Source organism: Aureobasidium melanogenum, assembly GCF_000721775.1.
Source record: "Aureobasidium melanogenum CBS 110374 unplaced genomic scaffold scaffold_25, whole genome shotgun sequence".
Taxonomy (NCBI): Eukaryota; Fungi; Ascomycota; class Dothideomycetes; order Dothideales; family Saccotheciaceae; genus Aureobasidium; species Aureobasidium melanogenum.
In genome coordinates this window covers 66,269-89,730 of record NW_024470077.1, presented here as the reverse complement: position 1 = coordinate 89,730, position 23,462 = coordinate 66,269, and the positions used below count along the sequence as shown (strand labels likewise).

General features: G+C 50.9%; 8 protein-coding genes across 8 annotated transcripts; 2 read left to right on the top strand and 6 right to left on the bottom strand.

Moving 5' to 3' along the window:
- Nucleotides 1-778: 778 nt before the first annotated feature.
- On the bottom strand, nt 779-1,239 carry M437DRAFT_57042 (uncharacterized protein; the record flags this gene model as incomplete). The annotated part of the gene is made up of 2 exons (XM_041023154.1): nt 779-1,017; nt 1,071-1,239. Coding segments are annotated over 2 exons (408 nt in total), but the record flags the coding sequence as incomplete, so codon positions are not given.
- Nucleotides 1,240-4,832: 3,593 nt separating this feature from the next.
- Nucleotides 4,833-6,032, bottom strand: M437DRAFT_87619 (acyl-CoA dehydrogenase NM domain-like protein; the record flags this gene model as incomplete). Its single annotated transcript, XM_041028672.1, has 1 exon — nt 4,833-6,032. One exon carries the CDS (start codon nt 6,030-6,032, stop codon nt 4,833-4,835), a length of 1,200 nt encoding a protein of 399 aa, XP_040876374.1.
- Nucleotides 6,033-6,585: 553 nt separating this feature from the next.
- Nucleotides 6,586-10,328, top strand: M437DRAFT_69039 (uncharacterized protein; the record flags this gene model as incomplete). Its single annotated transcript, XM_041025209.1, has 4 exons — nt 6,586-6,758; nt 6,809-6,890; nt 6,944-9,274; nt 9,324-10,328. The coding sequence occupies 4 exons, from the start codon at nt 6,586-6,588 to the stop codon at nt 10,326-10,328; spliced, it is 3,591 nt and encodes a 1,196-aa protein (XP_040876373.1).
- A 623-nt stretch (nt 10,329-10,951) lies between these two features.
- Nucleotides 10,952-12,579, top strand: M437DRAFT_87617 (uncharacterized protein; the record flags this gene model as incomplete). The annotated part of the gene is made up of 3 exons (XM_041028671.1): nt 10,952-11,076; nt 11,244-11,593; nt 11,648-12,579. 3 exons carry the CDS (start codon nt 10,952-10,954, stop codon nt 12,577-12,579), a joined length of 1,407 nt encoding a protein of 468 aa, XP_040876372.1.
- Nucleotides 12,580-13,445: 866 nt separating this feature from the next.
- M437DRAFT_87616 (MFS general substrate transporter) lies at nt 13,446-15,356 on the bottom strand (the record flags this gene model as incomplete). Its single annotated transcript, XM_041028670.1, has 9 exons — nt 13,446-14,119; nt 14,174-14,346; nt 14,404-14,431; nt 14,491-14,521; nt 14,573-14,675; nt 14,733-14,826; nt 14,885-14,969; nt 15,035-15,167; nt 15,220-15,356. 9 exons carry the CDS (start codon nt 15,354-15,356, stop codon nt 13,446-13,448), a joined length of 1,458 nt encoding a protein of 485 aa, XP_040876371.1.
- Nucleotides 15,357-15,882: 526 nt separating this feature from the next.
- On the bottom strand, nt 15,883-19,648 carry M437DRAFT_56833 (HECT-domain-containing protein; the record flags this gene model as incomplete). Its single annotated transcript, XM_041023119.1, has 4 exons — nt 15,883-16,868; nt 16,926-18,831; nt 18,970-19,100; nt 19,153-19,648. The coding sequence occupies 4 exons, from the start codon at nt 19,646-19,648 to the stop codon at nt 15,883-15,885; spliced, it is 3,519 nt and encodes a 1,172-aa protein (XP_040876370.1).
- A 739-nt stretch (nt 19,649-20,387) lies between these two features.
- M437DRAFT_69036 (60S ribosomal protein L15) lies at nt 20,388-21,116 on the bottom strand (the record flags this gene model as incomplete). The annotated part of the gene is made up of 3 exons (XM_041025208.1): nt 20,388-20,755; nt 20,812-20,968; nt 21,030-21,116. 3 exons carry the CDS (start codon nt 21,114-21,116, stop codon nt 20,388-20,390), a joined length of 612 nt encoding a protein of 203 aa, XP_040876369.1.
- Nucleotides 21,117-21,824: 708 nt separating this feature from the next.
- Nucleotides 21,825-22,651, bottom strand: M437DRAFT_78163 (thioredoxin-like protein; the record flags this gene model as incomplete). The annotated part of the gene is made up of 2 exons (XM_041026946.1): nt 21,825-22,043; nt 22,103-22,651. The coding sequence occupies 2 exons, from the start codon at nt 22,649-22,651 to the stop codon at nt 21,825-21,827; spliced, it is 768 nt and encodes a 255-aa protein (XP_040876368.1).
- Between the last annotated feature and the right edge of the window lie 811 nt (nt 22,652-23,462).

Genomic DNA, 23,462 nt, shown 5'->3' with positions numbered 1-23,462 from the left:
TCTTGGTTGTTCTGGCCTGGTTGTTGCTTGGACCTTCGTCTCCACTCTCGTCATCCTCTTTGTCGCTCGATGAAGCAACGTATTCAGGATCTTCGCCGTCAGAGCCAGAAGAAGTGGTAGGCGATGCAGTGAGCGAAGAGTCGGGTGACGAAGATACAGGCGCAAGAACAGAAGAGCGACGGCGCTTACGAGCACCAGCTGCCTGAGTTAGAACAGTATGTCCAGAAGCGGAAGTAGGTGTGACGAGGAGGTTTTGCATGTCGGCTGGAAGCTTGGATGTGTTGGTGTGGCTGACACAAGGGGTAGGCGTGCCAATGTCATTCTCTCGAGAGTCGTTGACTGCAGCCCAGTGGGCTGTGGGAGAGATGCATGTCTTCGGTGAGACCGAGGGAGAGTCAGGGATAGTTCGACGAGTACGGGGTGCATCAGAGATGACGGCAGCAGTCTCGTCATCGCTGTGGAAGGGGCTCCCGAGGTGAGCAGTAGTATCAACTCGAGGGCGCGTAGGGCGAGCACGAAGGCGTTTGGGCTCTGGCAGCTGCATGGGTGCTGAGCGAGGAATGGGAGGTGCTGGCGCAGAGGTCGTGGCAAGGTTGTATTGGTTAGAGCTCATACCAGCACGCCAGCCCTCGGCCTCACGAGCACATGCACGAACAACATCCGGTTCGATGATGAATCTTGCGAAGCCTGGATGGTTGGGAGGCAGGCAGTCTCTGATGAAGCTAGGACCAAAGATAGGGGTAAGTGCCCAGCGAAGGTGCCAGCAGAAGGTAGCGCAGACAGCACGGGCGCATCCATACGGCATCCAGTAGCCTTGAGCTGCGATGGCACCGCCAGTAATGCTGAACGAGAGTTCTCGTAGGCCACTGTTGAGGCTGAGAACCTTGTTGGGTTGGGTCTTGGGGTAGTTGCATGCCTTGAAGAAAGGCGTGATTCTGACAAGGCCGATTTGATAGTCCCACATGACTGTGTAGGTCTTGTTGGGCTCGTGGGGCAGGCTGAACGTATACTGAAACACTGGGACAAAGTCAGTACTCACAATTTAACACAAGCTCCCTGGTATTACTCACACTCGAATGCCTCTCGACCAGTCTTGTCGGAGAATGCCTTCTTCTCGCTGTTGTAAGGAATGTGACGGACAAAGTCACGGATCAGATTTTCCTCGCCACTGCCGTTGGGATAGATCTTGAAGCGGCGGTGTTGCTCAGCCAGCTCAAGGCGTTCTCTCTTGCTGAGCATGGCGCATTGATCACTGACCTCGAACGGAGCATAGTTGACCTCGCCTCGGGCTGGACTGCGATTGAAAACAGCAGCGTCCTTGGCAATCTTCTGGCGGAGGCCTGTCGAGGCATCGCCAGAGCGAGTGACTTGCGGTGGAGGACTGGACGTAACAGAAGATGCTTGGCTGGTTGGTGCAGGGGTGAGGGGCGGGCTCAACGATGAGAATGGTGGCAGAATACCCGGAGATGGAGGAGCGTTGAGAAGAGATGAAATCTTGATCATCGTGGGTCTGCTCTCCGATGCCATTGTCGTGTTGATATGTGAAGAGTCGAGTGATGTCGGAGACAGTATTTGAGGGTGTTGGTTCGGGTTCAAGTAGTTCAATTGAGTATCCAGACAAGGAGGCGATGGGCGGTGAGTATATGCGAGTGTTCGACGCCTTACCAAGTCTAAGGGGAGCTTGCAGTATGTATCAAAGACAGGATCCAGGGACCATGAGGAACAAGCAACGTCTGTCATCTTCGCGAATGCCTCTTTTACCTGTCCTTTCTTTACGAAACTCCCTCTACCGTTCTTTGTAAATTGCCAGTGGTGAATATCCTCTGCACTGATCTTTTGCTGGTCTTCACTTGCTGGCGTGTTGCTATGAGAGCAGACTTTCATTCATGTCGGTCTGCACCTCGTATGCCGGGCTTCGGTTGATTGCGTTCAAGTGGGCTGTATGTCTCAGTGACTTCGCATGACCAGGCAACGTCGTTTTCTTTTTCCTGCTTTGACGAGAGCTCTGTTTGTACACCGATTGTTGCCTCAAAGGATGATTTCGGGAGGGGTCAAGGGAAGATCAAAGCGCCATCAAGCTTGTGTGGTTGGCTGCCAAGCTGTTTCTCAATACTATAACCAGCTGTTTGTGACCAAGATAACCGTGATGGGAAGTTGAACAGAAGACGTTCCGTCTTGGATCCAAAAGAGTGAGCAAGTATATTCGAAGACATTCTTATAGCGGGATAAAGTCTTTTTGATATACTCTGCATGAAATGGTGACCTATACGATCTTTATGCCGTTCTATGCGGCAATGCTTCAGGTCTGGCTGCAAGCTGCCATAACGCCTATAGGACTTGCATATGCAGACTGCCGGTAGGACGCTCTTGACACGCCACATCTCTTATCCATCAAGCTTGCCATTCCTCTTGACAACAGTCACAGATGGACATCACTTCTGTTACGAAAGCGTGATCATTCTAAAAGCAATGGAGACCACTTGCAGACTTCCAAGCTGGGAGATCAAAAGCTCAAAAACAATTGGATGATGATGACGATCAAACTGCGAATTGAATCACAGGCATCTGAAGGCGATTGCTTTCCGACGCAGATCATGATGTATGGCCAGTCCTGTTCCTGCGGCTTGACGTGTCGTGCAGCAATCAACCAACGATCTCGAGCTGAGTAATACACCACAACGCAGATGAGTAGCAGGGATGAACGGCACACACGTACATCATGCCGTGTAAATCCGCCAATGCCAAGTCTGGACATTGCAAGAGGGAAGACGAGCCCTTAACATGATAAGGGTCTTGTGCGACCGAGCACACTTTCTGTTCTGTCTTGTCGTGTCCGATCTCGGGTCATTTTTGTTGAATGCCGGACGAACCGGGGAGTTTTCTGAGAGCAATTGATGTGTGTCGTGTTGAACGTTTCGGAGTTTTCTGAAGCGGTACTACAAGCCTGTCAAGAGAAACCCCTTTCCGCGTGTGGTTCATGCGTCGGATTCGGGCTGTATAACGGTAGCACAAATGCTACATTGCTCAGTGTGCTGAGTCGAAACAATTGCATTCATTGAAGAGTTGCTCGTACATCAGGCAGAAAGGGGTTGCATGTTTTGCTCGCAAGATCAATTTTGACGCTATCACGAGTCAGCGTTAAACTTGATTGAGGTTGAGCCTCAACTTGGATACCACTCGAGCCTGCGGTATCCCTTCCGGTTCGAGTTTGTTTATCCACGAGAACGCAGCAAGATTTCACGATCAAGCCGCCCAACCATTCTCTCTGTGTATCACCCTGAGAACATAGGGGTCACAGAAATCTGCATTGAGTCGAGTCTCTCGAGTTTGGACGCGAACCTGTCGTTTTTCTCCTTTTCTCTTGCAATCAGACCATAGCATTTTGAGCGCCATTTGTTCGTCCCTGCCGTCCCATGTCGGCCTGCTTTCCGCGCGTGACGGGTGTTGTGCAACGTGAGCAAGGGCCCTTGTGCTTACTTGAACTTCAACCTGGATTTCTTGCCAATGCGCAGATGCTAGCTCGCGGACGACGGCGTTGACAGATTCGCTCTGCATAATGATAGGAAGATGTTGAGAGGTCTATCGAAGAGTGTGAAGTCGATGTGGTGGTAGGCTACCGTTTTCTTCGCCAAGACAAGCATCCGTTGCCTACCTTTTTCGCAAAATTAACGCCTGAGGTGGCATGTCTTCAGGCAACACATTTCACTTCAGGTACTGACAAAACCAAGGTCTGTTGATTGTGTTTGCTCCACTCACTGATAACGGCCGCCATGAGCAAGATGGAGTCGAGCGCACTCTTTGGCGCATCAGACCAATCTGTCTCGAATCCTCTTGGGCTATAGAACATAGCGAGCAACTCTTCGGTGCGAGTTTGGTTTATACGATGTCACCACAAAGCTTTTCTCCTTCACTGAGTAGCAAGCACAGCTCAAGCGTCTGACTCTTACTCTCATGCTGGGCGAAGGTGCATTCTCTATTCACATTCACCGGCGCTCTCGAGTTTGTAATCGCTTGAATGTCTCGAGATCGCATACAGATTCACCGACTCTATTGGCTCATCGATTATCCTGGAGTCGCTAAATGTAATTCGACACCTCGCGTGGAAGTCATCAATCAGTTAGACCACAAGTGGCTTGGTCGTAAGAAGGGTGACGAGTTCCAGATCGTGTCCAAACCTGTCAACAACATGGTTAAAATCAAGTTCCCCAAGGAAGAGGTAGAAGCATGGGTGCCATGGCAGGATGTTGACGCTGGTGAGAGAATCTCTCTTATCCAAGAGCCTCTTAAAATCTCCTTGATCTATTTACATCGAGGTGACTGTTAACATAGATAGCGTAGATGTCCTAGCGCGCACCATCTTTTAAATTGTAGAGAGGGTTTGCGAGTACTTTAAGGACGATAAAAACGCCTATTACTCTATCTTCGGCACTCTAGAGAAAGGCCCGCTTGTAGGTTAGAAGATGTATAACTACATGAAGAAAGTCAAGGTATTGCCTAAGTATGTCAACAATGATATAGAGACCTTAGTCGACATCCTTACAATTCGAACTCTTATATTTCAGCACCGCCGGGCGTGTCGAGATCACTGATTCGTAAACCCGGCAGTTGATTATGTTTTGATTCTCTTAACGGTCGGGCACTAGAGATCTATGATGGCAAGTCCTTCAATTTATCCCTCTGTAACGTCGGTTGGAACTAGTAAAGATCTCAGTCCAATTGCAAATATGGGAGTATTCCTCGACTTGAGCTTGAAGGGAGAATCGAGAAATGGAAGTGACAATAGCCATGTTCTTACAGCACTACGCTACTATACAGGTATCCATCAATCTAGACTAGTAACTCCTTGGTAATCCTAAAGCCTTCTCTGCCACGTAGTTCATGATCATCTCCCTACTGACTGGCGCGATTCTAGGCACAAAACATTCCCTAAGGTATCTTTCCACATGGTATTCTGCTGCATAGCCCATACCACCCATTGACAAGACCGATCGTTCGCACGCCGTGAAAGCCGCTTCAGCAGCTAGATACTTGGCTGTGTTGCAAGCAAGGCCAATCGCATGCTGAGTTATGCTAGGGTCAGTCTTTGACGCATCATAAAGGCGTGCTGCATGGTAGGTGGACAGTTTTGCAGCTTCGAGCTGCATGTATGCTTGAGCGAGGGGATGTTGAATTCCTTGGTTCATCCCGATGGGTCGACTGAAGACGATGCGTTCTTTTGCATATTGTGAGGCTTTGCGTAGAGCAGCGTAACCTAGACCCAGTGCTTCGCCTGCTAGGAGGCAGCGTTCGGCATTCATACCATGCAGCACAATTTTGAAGCCTTGACCTTCTTTTCCAATAAGGGAGTCGGCTGGGATGCGGTAGTTGTCAAAGAAGACTTCGTTGGCATCGACTGCTCGTCCACCCATCTTACGGATCTTCTTCAGCTCGAGGCCGGGTTGTGCTTTGTCGAAGTCGATAAAGAATAAGGAAAGACCTTCTGAAGGCTTGGTGACTTCCTCAATTGGTGTTGTACGTGCTAGAAGAATCATCTTTGTGGCTACTTGAGCAGAGGAGATCCAGATTTTCTGGCCAGTCACATTGTAGAAGTCACCGTCTTTGAGGGCGGTGGTCTTGAGTTTGAGGGTTTCTAGGCCAGTGTTTGGCTCTGTAACACCAAAACAGGCTCGACACTCTCCACTGATGAGTTTTGGGAGCATTCGCTGGAGCTGTTCCTCTGTGGCAAATTTGGCTACTGGTTGCGTAGCATACACGTTTGCGTGGATCGACTGAGCGCCCGCCATTCCAGCACCAGATTCCGAGATAGTCTGCAACATCATGGTGGCTTCTGATATGCCCAGGCCTGCTCCTCCGAGAGATTCTGGCAAAGCAATGCCGATCCATCCGTCTTTTGCCAGTGCAGCATGTAGTTCATGGGGATATTTCTCTTGTTGGTCGTGCTCGAGCCAGTAGTCGTCTGTAAAGTTGGAACATATCTTGGAGATGGCTTCACGGACTTCCATCTGCTCTTCTGAGAAGCCAGAGGTTTCCATAAGTCGCGTAGGCTTCGAGATTGAAAAACATCTTGTTTGTGGTATTGAGCGACGGAGGCAGTGGAAGGAGGGCCGTGAGAAGGCACGAAGAGAAGGAATCAAATGTTTGGACATGTTCACAGAAGGATGAGAAGCAAGATTGGATACCTACATTCCAGCGACCTACCAATATTGATATATATACACGGAAGCACTCGGCTACATGACCAGGTAGCCGATTGAGGGGTCTCGGATGATGATGAGTTCTTGAGCGTCATGGCCGGCGAGGAGGAGCAAGACGGCCGGTGAAGCGTGATTGGCCAGGGTCGCGCCAAGCAAATGATGGGTCCTAGAGTTGACGGGCATAAACATTCATGTCACAACAAAGCACTTGCAGCTTCGAGGTCTCATCTTTTGCGACTCTTCACCCACCACGTCTCTCAACCCGACGCTAACCAATTACGCCCAACGACATGATATAGTCTGATCGGTTCCACGTCCAGCTCAGACATCTTCGGCGCTCTCTTTCCTGGCTAGCTCCCGTCGAAGCACAACAACAACGCGTCAAACAACAATGGCGCCTCGTTTCAAGACGGCCCCTGTCGGCTCGTCGCAATGGATCCAGACTGAGCGCGAACAAGCTGCCGAGTTTGTCGACATGGAGGTCGAGGAGTTTGGCTATGCTGCCCAGAATGAGATGGAATGGCTGAACGAGCACATGGCCGAGATTTTCAGCAGCAATCCTGTGTATGCTGTCACTTTTTCCTTTTAAAACACTCGCGCTTACTTTTGCGCAGTAGTTTCGCCGACATCTTCAAGACCCCTGGAAAGTTGCGAGGCAAGACTCCTCGCACAGCGCGCAAGAACGCTGCTCGCGCTGTACGTCTCACTTGATCGCCATCTCAAGAAGCTCAAGCTGACAGCATCCATAGCCTCTGACAGATCTTTTTGCACCCAACCCACAAGCAACCTTTAGTCCAGCTCCCAAGAACGAATTCTACGCGAAGGTCGCTCAGTTTCAGATTGCTCAGGATGGCGAACAAGAGCGCCCTCGCTCGGGAACTTCTAGAAGAAGTCCTCTGCGTGTAGGCAAGGAGAACACGGATTCTGGATACCATGGTTTGACCGAGGACGAGATGGACGTTGATTCTCAACAATCCATGCTCAAGAACAGCCACGCCCAAGCTCCTGATCTCGAGCCTTTGCAAGAGCACGTCACAAATGATCCTGTTGTTAACGACACGGCATCTTTTGTTTCGGCCAACGAAGATGCCGAGAACGTCAACGAGGATCCCGCAGAGGATGACGACCAGGCCACAGTGCCCGACCCCGAGTCCAGCAGTCGCCCTGTTACACAAGATTCGAACGCACCGTTTGCCGACGACGATTGGCAGGCCGAAGAGGGCCAGAACGAGAATAAAATGGCAGATGAGGAAGAGCTGGACGAAGAAGAGGAAGATGAGAACGCTAAATCGCCATCCGACACTTCCACGCCTGATAAGCCATTGACGCGTAAGAGCAGTCTGACATTCGCTGCCCTGCCTGCCCGCGAGCCATTGACTGCTAAGCGAAGCATTGGACCGAGGGGCAGCCATATGGACGCGTTCGGCGGTGCTCGCACAAGTGCCTTGGGTAAGAGCTTTGGCATTACACAACAAACAAACTCTCAGCCAGCAGAAGACGCAGACGACCACAACAAGACATCAACCCAGAGGCTGCACGAGCGCATAACCTTGCTCGGCCAGCAAAAGGAGCCCCGCACGTCCAAATCCATCCACATGCCTGCTTACCCTTCTCTGCCGACCCACGAACACAGATCCACTTCCAGACCGTCTCAAGAAAATGTTCAGGGCGACACGCAACCGCCTATGGACGACGATGATGACTGGATTGCGCCCATCCGCACCAGCTCTCGTGCTGCTAGTGGCGTCGACACACAGAAGCTGAACGATCAAGTATCTGATCCTGTCTCGGTTGAAGAAGCGCAACCAGTCTTTACCGGACTTTCCAAGCCTGCATTGCGCGAATCTCCATCTAAATACTTCATGGGACACCACAAGTCCAACTCGACAGCTACTCTTGCTTCGCCTGCAAAGGTTGCAACCGCTCCTCACCACGCTCATCACCAGAAGAACACCTCAGTTTCAAACCCCAATTTCCCACCTGGCAGTGGCGCCACCACTCCTGTTGCTAATTCTATTGCTTCTCCAACAAAGCAAAAGTTCGCCGAGGCACCAATCAGCGCATCCAAGGCCAAGCTCTATTCTGTCTTCAAATCGGCCAAGGGCATGTTCGGTAGTAGCGCTGCAGCCAGTGCCCAAGCCAAGATGAATTCACTTTCCTCTCCTCATCGACCACTCTCTGCGGCAACATTCGAACGTCCGGATCCAGACATGTCCAAAATGCCTGGCGGTCTCTACCCCGACCTGAGTCAAAATAGGCCAGCCACCGCTTTTGCTGCAACCGATGGAAGCAGACGTACGCGTAGCTCAACCGAAAACGCCCGCAAGAAGGAGAAAGAATCCAAGGACGAGATGGATGATCTGGAAAAAGTTAGGCAGCAGGAGAGACAGAAGGCTCACGAAAAGGCAGAGAAAGAAAAGGCTGCCGAAGCTGCACGAGCTGAGAATGAAAGACTTGCAGCGGTCAGTCGTCCAGGCGCGGCCTCGCAGCAATCGTGGAGATCTACTGCAGATGAAGCAAGCGACGTTGATGAAGCAGGTCCTCCAGTACCTCCCAAGACTGGCGTTCCAGCTGGAAAGTTGAGGGCGCCCGGTAGATTGACTAAGCCATCGAGACTGGGTAGCATTCAGCCAAAACCTGCTCCGGTCAGCATCAAGGTCGCATCAGGTTCACAGAGACTTGGTTCCGCACAGCCTGGAACCTCTTCTCAAGACTCCAACGCTGCGTCAACCACGACTCGTCAACAAGCGACACGCTCTGGCAGTGCACAACCTCCTGCATTGTCCAAGTCCGTCGGTGCTGGCGCTGGCTCTGTGCGCAGCGTGAAAGCCCTCGAAGCTGCTGCTAGAAAGAAGGAACAAGACGAGAAGATCGTCCAGAAGAAGGCAGAGCAGAAACGCGAAATTGAGCGCAAGCGAGCTGCTAAGGCCGAAGAAGAACGTAAAGCAGAACAGGAACGTAAAGTGGCCGAACAGCAACGACTTCAAGAAGCCAGGAACGCAGCACAAAAACAGGCGGAGCAGAGAAAGGTCGAGCAGCAGAGACAGTTGGCATTGCAGCAGAAGAAGAGTGCTGAACTGGTAAGTGGAATAGCTTTAGTGAGATTTCTACTCATACTAACGTTCAAAGGCTGCATCTCTGGAGCAAGAGAAGATGGACAGACAGCAAGCACAGTCTACGCTACCCCGTGGCGACATTGGCGGCACACTGAGACAGCTATCCAAGCAAGACCGACCCGCACCTCAAGCCAACACTGCAAAGCCTGCCAAACGACCACTCCAACAGGAGGTCGAAGAATCATCACAACGTCCTACCATAGGCAGAGCGCCAGCATCGTACCAGCAGCAAGGTGACAAGCGACGCAAGACCTTAGAGGGCGATGACGATGAAGTCGACAGGCCATCAGACAACGCATTGACAGCTCCTCCCAAGAGGCCCTCAAACATGCGCAAGGAGTCAACACTCAACAAGTTCCCACATGGCTACACTCACGCACCACCTCCGGCTGCTCACCACTCTCAGAACATGTTCAAGGCGACAGTCACAGCACAGCATCATGCACAGCACGCCAAAGCAGGCATGCATCCTAATGATATGATGAAGCTGTCGACCGCCCGAATTCCTTTTGCAGAGAACTCGAATCCTCCTGGAACATCGTCAAGCAAGGCAGCACCTCCATCGGCGTTCAAAACTCCTGGACGACCGGCAGCTCAAGTCGTTTCTAAGAAATCAGTGCCTAAATCTGCCAAATCTTCACCTTTGTACCCTAATGGAGACAACATTAATCTGCCTGAAATCGCTACCGACAGTGAGGATGAGGACTCGGACGATGATCAGACTGGTGGATTCCGAGCACCTTCTTGGGTTGCATCGCCAGCTCTTCGTGATCTGCTCACACAACAACAGCTTGTGGATCCTGAGAGCATCTTCGGACCCATTGCACCTCTACAGATGGAAGAGGTGTTCCGCAACAGCAAGAACCCTGAACGATTGAAGAAGTTCCGCGAGCGTGGATCTTCTGCTCGCTGGGTCGATACAGGCGATGCAGTCACGAAAGAGGAAAAGGTCAAGGATCGCGAGATGCGTGCACGAGTTGTCAAGGAAGGTGGATGGAGATTTGGACAGGATGCTTAAAGCTGATGAATAAGCACGGTGTGTGAAACGCACAGGATTTCGTATTTCTTTGGTCTCAGTTCTTTTTTTACAGTAGCATGAGGCTCTTTTGGAGGGTGTTTTGGGTAGCGGGTCTTGTGGGTTTTTTAGTGGACGATCTTTGTTTGTTTGCGATCGGAGCGGATCTCCACGAGGATGGATGAAACGACACAGCGTCAAGATAAGGATAGGAATCGAAAAGACGATTCTAGCAAGCAATGAGTGGCTAGTTTCCGAATGCAAGCGCTGAACAAGATCACTCTTTTCAAATCAAGGCACTGGCTGGGAGGTGGCAGGAGCGCGACCAACGGACAAAGGGTGGTTTCCCCAATCAATGACGAGCTTTGTCGTGGCTGTGGGCCCGTGGAGCTCAGCGTGCATGTGAAAGCGCACGGAGCTCTGATTGTGGATGACGTTTCTGGGCCAAAATTGCAGCAGGTTTGGGAAGCTGCGCTGGCTTCTCTTCTGTCGCGTGCTCTCCGTCAACACACCCTTGTTCTTCTTCCTCACTCTTCTCCCACTTCCTATTCAATTGATCGGTGAGCCTCATCTGCACCTCGTCTCCCTTGCTTGTTTCTGAACATATCATAGACCAGCCTGCCGCCATGTCGAACACAAACTACCCCAACCTCAACCCCCAGCTGCAGAACGCAAAGGAGTCTGCCATCAACGCTAAGGACGCTGTCGTCAACAGTAAGGTACGTGGTCAAATCAATCCAGCTAGAGCTCTGTCAGCATTTGGCTTTCATGAAGAGCTTCGCTGTGTGACACACCACTCCATAGCTGTCGCTTTCTTTGATGGCCATCGGCGGACTCTGCTCTCGAGACACATACGCTTCTTCCACACAATGGCTGCCTCACATCAAGCTTCGGTTATGCTGACTTCTTTCTCTACAGTCATGTCACGATCTTGAGCAAGCCAGAGCTCCAACTCACCAAACTTCCAGATGCCAGCGCTGCTTACCAGAACCTTGCCAACGGCCCCGCAGCCGAGAAGGCCAGAATCGAGAGCCAGAAGACCTCGCAAGAGTACTCAAACCTGATGGACTCCAAGAGAGTGCCCGATCAGCCTGCTGCTACTGGCCAGCCCCTGACTCACTACCACTCATTCTTCTACAACCTCCTCTCCTGGGAGAACCCCCGTGTTACCACCATCTCCTTCGCCTCGATCCTCACCTTCATCTTCTTCACCCGCTATGTCCCTATCCTCAAGTACCTCTTCAAGGCTCTCTACATCATTCTCGGTAGTAAGTAGCAATTTCTAACCTATCTGATGGTATTGTGACTGACGAACATTTTAGTTACCGCTGCTGCTGAAGTTGTCGGCAAGCTTGTCATGGACCGTGGCTTCGCCTCGCGCATGCGCCCTCGCAAGTACTACACCATCCCTCGTGAGACCCTCGAGGCTTCTCTCGACGATGTTGAGCAGCTCATCAACTTCTTCGTCATTGAGTTCCAGCGCATCATGTTCGGCGAGAACGTCTTTGTCACCGTTGGTGCCTTCTTCATCGCCTTCATTTCTTACTTCCTCGTCAAGATCATGCCTACCTGGGGTCTTGCTCTTCTCTTCACCACTTTGATCTACACCGTTCCTCTGATCTACATTAACAACCGCGAGGTTATTGACGCCCAGATTGAACAAGCCAGCACCATCATCAGCGAGCAGACCCAGCAGGTTCGCACCATTGCTGCCGAGCAGACTCAGCACGCTACCGACATTGCAAAGAGCACCGCCACTGACCTCCAAAACCGTGCCTCTGAGCTCATCGGCCAGGCCAAGCAGCGTGCTGGTCAGGCTGACGCTCCCAACCCTGCCAACTTAAACCCTGCCAAGGACGAGCCTGAGAGAGAGATCAAGAAGGAGGATGTCCAGAACGCCGCCAACGACCTCACCAACAAGGCTGCTGCTACCGCCCAAGACGCTGCCAACAAGACTTCCGCCTCTGCTCAGAACGCCTACGACTCTGCCGCCAGCACCGCTCAGGTTGCTGCTGACAAGACTTCTGCCATCGCTCAGACTGCCGCCGACAAGACCTCGAACGCCACTGGTCAAAGCACTGCATCCGAGAGCATCGACCGCTCCGCCGAGCCCTTGACCGAGTTGAACGCTCCCAGTGTCCCTACCACCGAGCCCAGCGCTGCCTCTCACACTCAGCCCGTCCTTCCTGATGAGCACGCCTACCACGAGAACGCAGCACCCGAGAAGGTCAGAGCCGAGGCTCCTCTTCTGTAAAAGAACACATCAATGCATCTGATACGGTCGTAATGATGGATTCAACGAAGATCAATGATGACACTTTTTCACATAGCACATGACACGCAAAAGCTGAAAACGAAGTGGTCGATAATGTAGTATTAGTTTGTCGAAAAAAAGGGACGTAGCCTAGGGAACACACAGATTGATACCTAGGGGTCCTTTGTTTTTGTCTTATAGTCAGCGAGCAATTACTTTTTATTTCTCATTACCTGCCTTCCCATGTCGCTTGTGATTGTGATATGTTTTTTTTTTTTCGCTGAAGAATTGTGTTCATGTAACCTTAGCACTCATCGATGCTCGATTTGGGCGCAACTCTGACATTACTTGACAGGGTGATACCCTCAGCAGGCCTGGAAACCGGATAGTCGACGACAACGAGTTGGTCTTGACAGTTTTCTGGTATTTGACATGCTTCAGAAGTGACCAAGCTATGTATTCATCAGACTTTAGATATATATTTGTACAATTACTGGTTGTACGTGTTCTTTTTGTCAAAACACCTTTTTGATGTTTTTATTTTTGAGAAGGGAATAGAAAACAACGAGATCGACTCAGTGATATTTGCATACAGAGAAAATCTTAGGAAAAAAAAGAGACCAGATGGACAGTAAAGAGCATTTCGAATGACCATCAGCATGTTAGAGCGAGAATGGAAGCTCTGCATCGAACGAGGTTGATATCAACAATATCGACAGCATCCGATAATGGTTATTTCCGATAGCATCATTGAAACTGCGATTGATGGCATCATAAAATTGGAAGGCAACGAAGCCAACATTTGTGCATCAGAATGCGTGAGCGAGATCTCTTTCCTCTTCCGTCCATCCTTCACAATGTCTACCTTAAGTCGTGAACCTAAAACTAGGATGATCATCTCCAAGATTATCAACATCCGGCCAAGCAAGCCTATCATCTCTTTCTCCTCTATCTCTCTTTCTGTTCTCCCACAAGACACCAGCGAAAAGAACGACACAGCCTAACCCGCAGATCCACAAGAAGCCTAAACCGACACCATAGCCTGTACGGTATAGAGGCGCTTCTGTTACGAAGAACACGTTTGAGGCAACGATGCCTCCGATGTTCCCAATACCGACTGTCATGGCGGCGGCGACGGAGCGTTTGTAGTGGCCTGACATGCAGTTTTGGACCCATGCTAGGACGATTGGTTGAGTGATATAGCCGCCGGGAACGACGAGGAAGAGAGCAAAGTATTTGACGCCTACCGACAGGCCTGTCTGACAAAGCAGGATGATGTATCCAATTGATACCACCACAAGGCCAAAGATGCAGAATGCGAAGCGATGGCGAAGGCGATCGGTCAACCAAGCCGCAGCAATGGAGCAGACTGCAGCAACGACAAAGATAGGGATAGAGCGGATCTGCGCAGAGGCAGAGGTATACCCCATTTCGCGAATAATGGTGGGTATGAAGAAGGAGCCTGAGTAGCCGGTATTCACGATACCCAGATACATGATGACTCCGCAGTATATTTTCCAATCTGTGAAGATACGACGAGCTAGTTTCAGGTCATGTCAGCTTCTGTAATGACGAAAATGGGCAACACACATACTAGCAGCCTTATCCAATCTATTCATGATGGCTTCACCAGAGTCGGCGTGGAGCCGCGAGGTCAGCAGCAGACGTTCCTCGGTAAGAAACTTTGCAGTCTCAGGCCAGTCGCAGACCCAAAATCTGGCGAGAATGCCAACAACGGTGGTCAAGATACCTTCAATGATGAAGATCCTGTTTTCTCGAGTCAGCATGTCTCGAAAATAGGTTGAGGTAGAAAGAATGACCTACCATCTCCAACCTGAATATCCAGCAATGCCTGTGTAACTTGTATCAGTATCCTTAGAGAGCTTGCGTCCATGAGTCAGAGGAGCATACCGTCCATCTTTGCTAGAGCATACGCAAGGAGCTATCTTTGTGTTAGCGTTAAATCGCCAGAAAATCATCCTCGAAAACTTACACCACCAAAACCACCAGCGAGAATACTGGCAGAGAAGAACAAAGACAGCCTCCACTGCAGTTCGTACCTCTTGTAGTACATACTGATCAAGTAGACGCAGCCACTAGATATCAATTAGTTCGTGGTTTAAGTCAATGTGAAGAAGCCGCTAGCAACTCACGGAAATAGCCCAGCCTCAAAAATGCCAACTAGGACTCTCATCGCAACAAGTCCTTCAAAGGTCTTGACTAGTCCTTGCCCAATAGTCGCGATGCCTGTGACCCTAATGTTAGCCAAAAAGTAATCCTTCCACAAGTTGGATAGGACACCTACCCCAAAGGACCATGATCCAACTCAACCAAAGCGATGGTGAGATCTTCTTCAACACAATGTTGCTCGGAACTTCGAGCAAGATATACTGGACCAAAAAGTTAGCTTATTGCCCTGTGTAGTTCACCGCAAAACTTTGATGGCAGAACTCACAGGTATAAAGAACACAAACAGCGCAATGTTGTAGTCATGCCCACCCATCTTCAACTCAGCAGTCATACCCTGGATCTTTGCATTGCCAATATTCGTGCGGTCCAGGAACGCAAGCAGGAACAACACAGTCAATCTAGGAGAAACATTAATGCAATGTCCTCTGCTATGCAGTGCTCGAAACATACGGTGGCAGAATCCTGAGATCGACCTTTCGCAACAGCTTCTTCTCAGCAACGGGATCAATGAAAACACCAGTATCAGAGCCTGGCTCTGGTGCAATCTCAAAGTGTTCGATCGAGTGTTTCTTCGTTGTGTCGTCCATATTGGGCAGGTAGCTTCAGAGAACATCGGCAGGAAGACGCCTGAGCGAAGGATAGATGGCTGCATGCATGGTCATTATATAGCTCGAGGGAAGAAGGCCGTCGATGTACTCACGTACCCCTGCACCATCCCCAGATGGAATATCCGAGGGAAGAGTTGTGGGGGATCGTCGCAGCAAGTAGGTATGCGGAACGTTACCGAGATAGCGGAGTCGTTCCTTGGAAGGATTCGTCCAGGTACATAAGAATGCTGTGGCTTGCCATGAGCATCTGAACGGCAGATGACGGACAATGAGATGCCGATGATGAATCGTTGGTGGAGGGAGATAGTAGGACTAGACCATGGAGCCGAGAGAGTGTGAGGGGTTACAGCAACGACTGGGGGTAAGAGCGACTAGGATGCATGCCAAGCGCACCAACCAGAGGTGGAAAACAAATCAAGAGAGGAAGGAGCAACAAGGAAAGAAGACGTAGATGAATACAGCAGGATAGAAGGATATACGCTACCAGGACCCAATTCTTCACCAATCACTTCAGCCCAAACCCTTCGCTCTCTGATACAGCACGCCAAAGCTTCTCTTCGAGCTTTTCCCTACTCTCGTAGCCCCAAAGCACTAACATATTGAAACATGTTCGCGCGATAGGGAACCTCTCTTTATCCTTGCCTCGGCTCTGTCCTTGGCCAGCAGTCCCATCGCCGCCACAGACGATGCGAAGAACAAGATTTGTGGCACCAACAGCGGGTATACGATCGGATCCTGTGATGAATCCAAGAAGCTTGCGTTGTGCTTCGGGCGTAGCACTTTTGAAACAATCCCAGAACCAGGATATGACCGGCACTTGATCGGCAGGGTTGGACAGAGGTTTGTGAGGTGGAGAAACCTCGCGCCAGTTTTCGTACACAGCGACCGCCTTCAAAGAGTCGACATCAAGAGCCTCATCAGAACCTCGAACCATGAGCTCAATCTCTTCAGCACGGAAAAGTGAAAGAGCATTACCAGCACACACGGTGAAAAAGCCACGCTTGAATGGCTCAAACTGCCTGGACACAGATTGATCAAGCAGATAGCGCACGTAGAGATCGACATACTCGCGGCGGTTCTCGTTGGTGACTGGTATAGCTTCGCCGCCATTTTTGAGTGGAATGTCTGTTACTGCACCATACCGCTCGATACTTGCAACAAAGTCTCTGCAATAGGTTGTTTCAACGTCGCCATCGAACTCGAGAAGGTCGCGCAAACCCTTGGCCAATGCAGGCCGCCATTCTGCCAGATCTTCAAGAGTATAGCTCACTTGAGTTCTACTGCTCGACGGAAGAGCAGGATTCTGAGACGAGGGAGGGGCCGAAGCGAGCAGTTTGCGGAAGGCAAATGGCGGTAATGCTACGTCAAGGATGGTGGAGTTGTAGATCGCGAGTCCAAGAAGAGCTCCAACAAGATAGTACTGATCGCTGGTCTCGAAGGAAGATGGGTTGAAGTAACAGAAGCCAGAGTCGTCGTCATAGAGGAACATGCCTAGCCAGAGTGTCAGTTCTTGTTCTTTAGGTCAGATTGATCAGAATTGAGACATACCATGGTTAGGGTCAAAGATATCCCTGACCACTGTTAGGAACCACTCTTTTCTCAAACCACCAGCGTCGACACCTTCTTCATCGGTAAAGTGAACTTTGAGGCCTTTCTTCAGTTCTTCTGGACCAGATCCTACAGCACCACTGATTTGTTTTAGACTGTCGTCAACCATGCACTCACGTCTTACACGTAGGTGGAAGTAGCCATCGATTGACCTGCGTGTAGTGACAGAGTCGAAGTAGGCCTCACGAGCCATGATCTCCATCTGCCGACGCGCATCGTACTCCATGAGTCGAATCTTCGCACCCATAGATAGGAAGAGCGGATATTGGCAAAAGGTGAACTTCGCCTTCTTGGACTCCCAGGCTTTGAAGTCTGCAACCAGATCGTAATAGTCGAGCAGTGTGTTGTAGAAGTCCGAGGTAGGCAACAACTGTCCGTGCATCTTCGTGCGTGGTTTGGACAAAGACTTTATGCTTGTTTGAGCAGGAGTGAGGCCAGATCTCTTCATCTGCCATGTGTTGTTCGCAGCAAATAACATTGCCATGATTTTGGCAGCGGCCTTCAGCTGCCAATCTTCGCTGTAGTCAATTACACTTATCGTCTCCATTTGTGGCATTTTGTTTCTACCAGCTCCACTGCCGCTACCACTCAGTCCAGTCGCTGACTGGAGTTGAGTAAAAGTGTTTCTCGCAGATCCAGACAAATCAGGAATGAGGCCACCATCTTGAGGTATAACACTGCGAGGTCGACTCTTTCGTCGCGAAAGTCGATACGTTACGAACCTCGCAACCAGGTCAACCATCTTGACGAACTGTTGCTCGGGTAGTCTACTGAACCAATGGGTAAGACAACGATGACAATTCTCGGAAGAATTAGCGATTAACCCAAAGATTCGCTTGAGTATACCAGCATGCTGTCCTGGCTCGTTACTAGCAGGAGTGCCTGAAAGCTTCTGTGGAGATGCAAGCTTAGAAGAAGAAGAAGAAGGTGGCGCTAGTGTTGAGCTCTTGAGCCCAGAAGGACTGCGTGGCATTGGTGGGCGATTGCCTGCTGTCCGCATTGAAGGGTATAGAGACGGGTTGGCCAATATGATAAGCAAGAAGCGAATGTTGTCTGGTTCAGTTAGAGGTCGTGTGGGTCGCTTCAGAATGTTTTCAGTAATCTTTAACAAGGCTCGCTCGGCATGCAGACGGGCTTCTGCGATGTCTTCATCAATCTCCTTAGCATTGACGGGACCGCGGATGTGTTCGTGCACCTTCTCCTGATCAACATTTCTGATGTTTGCAACTCTGTCGCGCCACTTAGACCCAGCAGTGTGAATAACGTCGTACCAATGTGACAGCTGATCCCAGTCGATGTGAGGAGACCTCGAAGTAGTCAAGCGCCTGCCTTCTGAGCTATGGTGGCCGCGCTTGTCGGACTTGTCGGACGTATTGCGAGCGACTCTGCCTGTCCACCAGTCGCCATTCTCTGCAAAATCACCAAGAAGCAGCGTCTTTGCATCGAGCTGGGAGAATGAGTCTATCGGACTTTGAGTAAAAGTTTCGACTGCCTCACTGGGAGGGGTCTTGATGGCACTTTCGCTCCTCCTTCGTGTTGTAACCGGATGCCGTACAGTACTAAAACAAGTATTGAGACAGTTGTAATCGCCAAAACTGCTAAGCATATAGTCTTCAAGCGGCTTGAAAATGACCTTGACGCGATCATAACGCTGAGAAGCAGGGCTGTCACCAACAGGAGGTGTAGGACGTATAGGAAGTGGCGCAGAATGAAATCCAGGTGGTGGAGGAGGTCTTCTGTTTGGCGGCAGAGGTGGCATAGGGGGGACTGGAGGCATGTGAGGAGCAGTATATGATGAGCCAGCGGTCCTGGGTCTCGAGGGACTCTTGTTCGGCGATGGGGATGCCTTGTGTGGGAAATATTGAAAATCGTCTTGAGTCTTCAAAGATGCCGAGATGGGCTCAGGCATCTCAGGAGGCGACTGCTCGAAGAAACGAGGCGGTGGCTGCAAAGTCGCATGTTGTGTTGTTATCTCGCCACGAACAAAGGGATCTGCAAGGCCCGAGGCCTTTGGTGAGGTTGGAGCGTCGCCTCTTCGGCATCGTGCTTCAAGGTAGGTGATTAGACAACGATCGATTATAGCTCGACTACGCTCGACGGACAGTGGGAGGATGGCTTAGTCCTTGTTAGTGTATTGCGAGGGCTCTTTGAAATCAAATAAACTCACGTCGCGGACCCTGCTGCTGAGCCGGATATGTTGAAGACTTGGAGTCACGAGGCTCTTTGACATAGGGCTCAAGATCATTGATGGTTAAGCAGCTTGTGCAACGAAAGACGTTGAGATTACTCGGAAAGCGCACTTTGTTGTCGCAGCACATGCATTGCCGCGTGATCAACTCTTCGTCTCTCTTGCGACCTCCAATGGGCTTGTCCGGTGTAGGCACTGTGGAAGGACCAGCATCCAGCACAGGGACCAAGTGTTCATCGAGAGGGACGTCTCTTAAGACGGGTGCACTTTTCTTCTTGCCGAAGATCTTCGGTAACGGGTGGCTGACAGCGCGCGTGTGTGGTTGCTGTCGTGGACTCGAGGACTGGGCGGGTCGAGAGGAAAGCGGAGGTTGCTGATCTCGAGGGACTCGTGGAGGGGATGCAGGAGGCGGCCTGTTCGCATTACCCGACGAGCCCGATGTTAGAGATGTGAATCGCGGTGGCCACAGAGACATGCTTTCCCTGGCACTGGTGCCTCAGGTTGCTCCTGGCTCGAGGCGACGGCGAATGGAAGTTGAATGATGTTTGGTTGATGCAGGCGGGCAGCAGCTAAGACGGACGCTGGGCGTACCGGAGGAAAGCACGACAGTCATGTCCTGGGCCAGACTCCGAAGGAAAAGATTGTCAAGAGAAAGCAAATACGAAGCACCAGCCGGTTGAGCTCGTGTTGACCACAATTCGACTGTGCTCAGCCCTTGGTCCTTGGAGCGTGTCCCTGACATGACCAAGGGACTCCCGAGCCCCTCGCAACCGCTCCTATTTCTGGGGTCGTTCTACGCCGAACCTAATCTACGAGTACTGTACCTAAAGGCTCTGGACCCTAACACATGCCATTGACCAATTCTTTCCTCTGCAACTTGCGCCTTCTCCGCCCGCTTGAATTGCAAATTTGCTCCAATTCCATTCTGTTTCAATCTTACCCCTGTCCGGAGCGTTCGGGCGTCGTAAGCTCTAAGATCTACAGTCTTGGCCCTTAGACAAATCACTACCTAGTCACATTGCACAGAAAACACAAGGAAGTGAGCGGGTAGCGTTGTGATTTTGAAAGACAACAATTTGGCTAGTTCATGATAATGCCCGCTAATCCCAGAAATTTTGTGGATGCCCTCGTCCCAATATCGCGGCGACACGAAACGAAGACCCTTGCCCAGATCCCTAACAACAACCACGTCAACGCCGACAGGGGCGAGACGTTTATCGGTAGCGCCAGAGGGAGAGGGTGTTCTGTCTCTTCCAGGTCTTTCTGCGACCGGCAGAGGTGTTGTTGTAGCGGTGGCCCTTGTTGATACCACGGTTGTGCTTGCCGGTGGAGGTAAGGCCACGGAGTTCGCGGTGCTTGTGGACGGGGTTGACGATCCAGTTGATGCGAGCGTCCTTGCGGATGGCCTTGTGCTGGGGGTCGACGAGGATGATCTCGAAGTACTTGTAGGTCGAGTCCTGGTTGATCCAGTAGGAGTTGAGGACGCGCAAGTTGGCGCAGCGGCGGCCGACACGCTCCTCAGCGACGGAGCGGAGGGAGCGCTGGAACTTGAGCTGGTTAACACCCTGGTTGGTGGGCTTGCCTGTGTATAATGTCAGATCCAGATTCTTCTTTTCCCTGCAAATTCTTCAATCGTACCGTAGGTGGCACCCTTGGGCACAGGGCGCTTGCGACCACCGCGGCGGACGCGGACACGGTAGATAACGTATCCCTGCTTGGCCTTGTATCCCAGACGGCGGGCCTTGTCGGGGCGCGAGGGGCGCGAGGCGCGGTGGATGACGTTCAACTGGCGGAGCTATATTGATGTACTCTCAGCAAAGTTCAACGAGTAGCATCAATTCTCATGTAGCGCGTACCTCCCAGCAGCGAACACGGAGAAGGAAGCGCAGGACATCAGACTGCTTCTTCTTCTGGAGCTCTTCGACGTATTTGAGGGCACCCATCTTTTGCGACTGTCAGCGAATGTGGCTCTTTCCAGGCGACTGCGATCAATCGGTTTGATGCAAAGATTCGACGTACTGTTGCGGTATTGGGAAAGCTGGGTCGTTAGTAAAGTCGCACGAAAAGAGGAAATCTTCAAGCCTGGCTGATTTTGCAGAAATGTGCTGTGCGCGCGACTCTTGGCGCAACGCCAAGCCGCCACCAACCGAACCACTCGAACGTCCCCAGACCCTTTGAACGCTCGTCTGACCAAAACATCACTCGCAAAAATGGTAAAACTGAAGATTATTGCAACCATATTCGTGATGTGTGTTTTTGTGAAACGTCTTCACCACTGTTGGAGTGAACATGTTCGTCCTGCACACTTTGATCCAGCCGTTTAAGTGTCAAGCCTATCTCTCCGATGCAAGACTCGTCTTTGCAGGCTCGAAATAGAAGACTGAAGGCAACGGATACCTTCCTCTATCACGCATTAAGTCCCTCGCCGACTGGTACCTATACTGAAAATTGAGTCTACCTCGTGCCTCAAATTGTCGTTAGTCGCCTTGTCGCAGGTGAGAAAGTTACTGGTCTTGAGAGGCTTGGTTGTTCAGGACGAGTCTGAAACTTATATATTCTGCCGTTACTATATACTTTGTCGTTCCACGTTATGCATGCTATAGTCTTCTTCTTTTTGTGTCCTCTTTCGACGCCAGCCTGCAGTTAGCGGCTTACTTGGCAGCCTCCTTCATCTTGGCCACACGAGCTGTTGTTCTCTTGATAACCTCCTCCTCGTTCCAGATAGTCAAAGCACTGGGAATTTGAACGACAGCCTTGGCCCACTTGCCAGTATTGGGCAGAGCCTCGATTGACTTCTTGAGCGACGATGGAAGGAGGTTGCCTTCCTTGGAGAAAGCAAAGAAGCGGATCAGGAAAGGTGCAATGATGGCCTGAAGTCGTCTTTAGTCAGTACTAGGTCCAATGAAGGCGAAAACTAGACATAGCATACCTCAGCAAGCGTGGGCTTGTCCTTGCCGCCAAAGAAGGGAGCAGCGTTTGCAAGCAGAGGCTCAATCTCCTTCTCAATAGCAGCAACAGTCTCCTTGGCCAGCTTTTCTTTCTCCTCGCCGTCGGCCTTCATCATAGGATACAGGTTGCCCTGAACCTTTGTGTTCCATGTGTCGACAAAGAAAGCCAATCTTGCTCTGAACAGTGGAGCGAACGGGTCGTGCAAGCTGCCGGGAAGCAGATGCGAAGGACGGGCGTCTGCTAGAAACTGGGCGACAATGCTCGACTCGGTGATGATCTCCTCATTGTAGAGACCAGGAACGCTGTACTTGATCGAGGGTACCAGGCCGCGGGGGTTGATGTCGAGGTACCACTGCTCGCGAGGCTTGTCCAGGTCGATAATGACCTCTTCAAAGTCCAGACCAAGCTCTTCGAGGGTGATGTGGGCACGGTGGGCGAAAGGACAGAGGTGGTTGGTGTAGAGAGTGATCTTAGGCTGGATGCCCTTGGTCTCGCCGTCGTTGCTGTCGCCGTTGGTATAGCTGGCCATGATTGCTGTGTGTATATCTCTTCGAGGGGTTGGATCTTTTGATTTGGTGTTTAGAGGTCCAGCAAGTCTGTACTTGGATGTTTCGCGATCTGTCGTGATCTTTCACAGGTGGGGTCTCCCACTTCGTCATCAACGGACTTAAGCGGCCCTAACAATTATTCAGCCCTCGGCTTCGGAGCAACAGATACCTACTCCATCCCATCTGGGAAATGTCAAGATCCGAAGCAAAGCATTGGGATGGCCCAAAAGATGATAGATGTTGTCTCGAAGATATGGGCGTTTAGCGCCATCGAATGGTCTGTAATCCCAACATGTTTGCTCAAAGGATTGTTGCCGCCAGTCATTCGCGAGGAGGGGGGGCTAGGTACGCTTACGCCTGTGTCGCTCTTAGCAAGAGCAATAATCATTTGGAGTATGAGCATACCTCAGATACCATCCAAGTAACTGATAGTCAACTCCTTACACGCAGTGATTTACCCAAGGTCAAGCTCAAAACAAATCTGTCAGTGATGGTTGAAGTAATGACGCCCATAGCAGTCAAAACAATGGCGGAGCCACTTTGCCAAACTGTCTGCAGGTAGGACATGAAATTAGTGTCTCGGAGACAGTGTCAGTAACATGGAATATCTTGCTGTGTCTCGGTGGTATCCATCATGTCAATTGGCTGAGCAGTAATGTCATCGAAAGTCGTGGTCTGAACAGAGCGATAGTCTGGAATCCCAAGCAGCTCGTCAGAATACAATGACCTTACAAACTCAGCCTCATATCAAGTCTTTCTCGATGATCTTTGCTTCCATACACGCGGCGTGAC